Raw genomic sequence first — 4,129 nt, forward strand, 5'->3', positions numbered from 1 at the left:
AGAGCCAGCGGGGTGAGGCGAGGTCAGAGGCTGCCATTGGCTCCCGCTCCCATGCCTCGCCCCCTCCCGCCTCCGGCTGCCCGGCAACGAGGGGACGAAGCTTCCGGGGCGGGGCCTCCCCGGCTACAAAAGGCCCCGGATGCCAAGCCTCGCTCGGAACTTTCCAGAAAAGTCGGGAGACAGGGGGAGCCGCTAGAGCCAGAGCCAGCGCCGCCAGCCAGCCAGGTAGGGTGCTGCTGCCGCCGCCCCGGGGTGGGGGTTGGGGGGTGGGGGGTGCTGCCTTGGGGCTTATGCGGCGCTGCCGCCCCTTTGACCCCGGGGGCGCTGGGGCAGGGGTGGCGCGGGAGGTGCCGCGCGGCTGACGGAGGCGGCTCGCGCAGGTCGCCGTTCACGATGGTGAAAGAAACGACATACTACGATGTGCTCGGAGTGAAGCCCAGCGCGTCCCAGGAGGAGCTGAAGAAGGCCTACCGCAAGCTGGCGCTGAAGTACCACCCCGACAAAAACCCCAACGAGGGCGAGAAGGTAGCGGCGTGGGGGAGGACTGGGAGCCTGACCTCGCCTCGTCTCTCTTCCCCCTTTATCCTTATGAGAGCAGCCTGCGGGGCTTCCCTGTGGGCGCTCTTGCTTCTTTCCCTGACCCAGGAATGCAGCAGAAGCACCAGGCCTCTTTCCAGCTTGGGTTTCTGGTCGTGGCTGTGCCTGAACACGGCAGGAACAAGGGTGGGGAAAGTTCCCCTGTAAGGCTGGCTTGGTTGAAGTTCATTCACCAGCTCCAGATGGGCTGCTGCTTTCCAGCTAATAGTAATTGATGTTAGAGGGATGGGGTGGGGTCTTGTCATCTCCTGGTGGATTTAGTTCATGTGCTGGTTTGTGTTGCAGTTCAAACAGATTTCTCAAGCATATGAAGTTCTTTCTGATCCCAAGAAGAGAGACTTGTATGACAAAGGAGGTGAACAGGCCATTAAAGAGGGTGGTTCTGGTTGTAGCTTTGGATCCCCCATGGATATATTTGACATGTTCTTTGGAGGAGGTGGAAGAATGCAAAGAGAGAGGCGAGGTATGTGACTTTTTTGTCATGTTGGGTACACTAGCAGTCAAGCATATACCAGACCCTCCCTGAATACTGTTGAGAGAGATCATGCTTGCTTCTGTTAAAGTTCAAGAAAAGATGAAGACAGAGTGGCTATACTTTTTTATATAAACTAAACAAGTGTTTGCTTTCCTATGCTGGTGTTTGAAAACAAGAAAATTATCACAGTAATCTAAATCTTATTTTCTAAATGTAATGTGTAGTGAGTTATATTAACTTTGTATGACTACTAATAGGTAGGTCACAAGATGTCAGTGGTGTCATTGTCTAAAACTTTGAGGTTTGGAGATTAAGCTAACTGCATGTGCCAAACTTCTAAGAACATAAGAAATAATTTTCTGGGTCAGAATGGGTCTGTCTAAGGCAGTGGTTCTCAACCTTCAGCTTGGGTGGTAGGGCATGTCTCACAGCTCATGGGGCTCCTTAGAGGCCTGAAAACCTTGTGGGGAGGGAGGGGAAACATTAATTGCTGCTGCTCTGGATTAAGTTACGGCACTTTAATACTGCCACAGCTCCTATACTACCAACTTCTAGCCTAAACCTGTGGTGAGCCCTGCAGGTTGGGTGACATGTCCCCATGCACTAAATCTAGTGTGTGGGGCTGGGCTGGCACAACTGCAGTCTTGCAGCTCCTCCCCTGGGTCTTGGTCTCTGGAGGCAGCAGAGGATACTGGCCAAAGGGATGGTGGGGCAAGTTCCCTCCCTCCCCTCCTACCCCCCAGCCTGCTTGCTCTGTCCCTGTGCCTTGACCCCTGTCATTCCTGATGGGCAGTTGGCTTGTGTTAAAGTATTTCCCTCTAGTAAATGTGCTGTGTTCTGAAGAATTAGGTTTTGGTCGATTTTTCAGTTGAGAAATAAGAGAACAAAATCTGATTAGCATGGAATTACAAAGTCTAGAATAATGAGTGTGTTCTTTACAGGCAAAAATGTTGTTCATCAGTTATCAGTAAGTTTAGAAGACTTGTACAATGGGGCAACAAGAAAACTGGCTCTGCAAAAGAATGTGATTTGTGACAAATGTGAAGGTAAGTTTTCTGTACTACAGTCTAGAACTCTAGGTAACTTGCTAACTGAATTCCACTAACTCTTTTCTGTTTATTTTTACAAAAAAATTTGTTCAGGTGAAAGCAGTTTTCAATAAACTAAATAAATGTACTTCTGATGTTTTATTTGGATTTTATTTTAGTTGTCAATTAAATCTTTCATTCTGCTGTCTTGTTACCAGGTCGAGGTGGTAAGAAAGGTGCAGTGGAATGCTGTCCCAACTGCAGAGGTACAGGCATGCAAATAAGAATTCACCAGATAGGACCGGGAATGGTTCAGCAAATCCAGTCGGTTTGTATGGAGTGTCAGGGCCATGGGGAGCGTATCAGTCCAAAGGACAGGTGTAAAAGTTGCACTGGAAGGAAGATTGTTCGGGAGAAGAAGATTTTAGAAGTTCATATTGATAAGGGTAGGTCTTTTGAATATACACTTTTTAATTAACCTTGCACAACTGATGCAAGTTGAAATTCATTAAAGCTTCAAACATGTCTTTCAAAGTACCCAGTGTTGGCATTAATCTATTGCACAGCAATAATGTGGTATGCAGCTTTGCTGTTGAGACTGCAGAACCTGTTTACTGCTCTAAAGTGTAGGTCATGGCTTTGAATAAGCAAACTTGATGGCTAGTGTATATTAATTTGCACTGACTTGTACATGGGCATTAATTTGACAACCTGTAATGTTACTATTTTATGTATCAACTCTGCTAAACAAGCAAATGTCAGGTTCAGGAAAAATTGACACTCATAAGAACAGGCTGGTGTGTCAATGCTGACTTGGTTACTTAGCCATTAAACAGACCATTCTTTGCTTTGTTTTTCTGATCTAACCTGTTTGTTCAGAGGTTGGCTATCTAGTCCTTGGGACTGCAGATCCCGATCACTTCTGCTGTGTTTCAGTGTGAAGAGGAACCAGGTCTGCTACAGTAATGGGGTGTAAAAGCAGTCCTAAGCCCACTGTGCTTAGAACTCAATTTGTTAAGCCACCCTGACATACATGCTCCAGGTCCTACACTGACCTCCTATACTACTTGAACAGTATCTGGCAAATGCATAATGAATTTCAGGCATTTATAAGCAGCTGTTATGTGGTAGGGGAAATAATACTATATTGAATAACAGATGCAAAAAAAGCTTTTATTTCTGAAGAGATGACCAAAGATGGTGCAACTGTGCAAGAACTTTGGGCTGTCGGATACTTTAATGAGTTTGACAAACACTGTGCACCAGTAACTGGTCGAAACAACATCTTGCCCTTATCAGTAGCTGCCTGCTATGTTTCTGTTTAATCTTTATAAAGTACTTTTTAAGGCAGGAAAAATAGTAACCCTATTATGAGGGTTTAGTGTAATGGCTCTAGGGCAGGGGTTATTAACTGGGGGTATGCATACCCTTGGTGGTACATGCAGGTAAGTGGGGACAGTGCTGCCACCCACCACCCTGTGCTGCTGCCTCCTGGGTGGGGGGGCAGCTGTGCCCCTCCATGAGCTGCACAGGTGCTGGCCAGATGTGGGGAGGGGGTGAAGCTTGCATGTGGCAGCTGCCATTGCTCTGCACCCAGCTGTGTGCCCCCACCCTCCCTGCTCCTTGTCCAGCTGCCAGGGGTACACTTATTAGAAAAAGGTTTTAAAACCCCTGTTCTAGGGTTCACTAACTGACCATGGGCTGTTTTTGGCTCAACTTTTAGTTGGAGAATATGCTACCCATTTTTAAAAAAACTGAAAAGAACTAGAATGTATAGGTGATGGAAAAAAATGAGGATGTTCCTCATGGCATGACTGATTTGGGGTGATGTAATGGCTGCCTTTTTATATAGAGGGAAGTGCTTAATAGTCATGGGGTGGGGGTGGGAAATGGCCTGGGCCTGAGTGTTGGGGTAGGGAAGTGGTTTGACCCTGAGGCCCTCATCTGGACATGCAGGGATGGTGGTGGGGCACTTGGAGCAGCCAGGCTGCTCTGGATGGGTTGGGGGTAGATTCTGGGGGGGGGGGGT

The 4,129-nt window shown here is 47.8% G+C and overlaps 1 protein-coding gene across 1 annotated transcript in view; it reads left to right on the plus strand.

Annotated features, from left to right (window-relative positions):
- The first annotated feature begins 117 nt into the window (after positions 1-117).
- The window catches only part of DNAJA1 (DnaJ heat shock protein family (Hsp40) member A1), a 19,660-nt gene continuing 15,648 nt past the window's right edge, over positions 118-4,129 (plus strand). The window contains exons 1-5 of the mRNA XM_019517187.1: positions 118-225; positions 381-525; positions 883-1,060; positions 2,014-2,118; positions 2,319-2,546. Of these exons, the coding sequence (XP_019372732.1) occupies positions 394-525; positions 883-1,060; positions 2,014-2,118; positions 2,319-2,546 (643 nt within the window). The 5' untranslated portion in view covers positions 118-225; positions 381-393. The remainder of the gene's footprint in view (positions 226-380; positions 526-882; positions 1,061-2,013; positions 2,119-2,318; positions 2,547-4,129) is intronic.

Source organism: Gavialis gangeticus, unplaced genomic scaffold (genome assembly GCF_001723915.1).
Source record: "Gavialis gangeticus isolate Ggan-Ray unplaced genomic scaffold, GavGan_comp1, whole genome shotgun sequence".
Classification (NCBI taxonomy): Eukaryota; Metazoa; Chordata; order Crocodylia; family Gavialidae; genus Gavialis; species Gavialis gangeticus.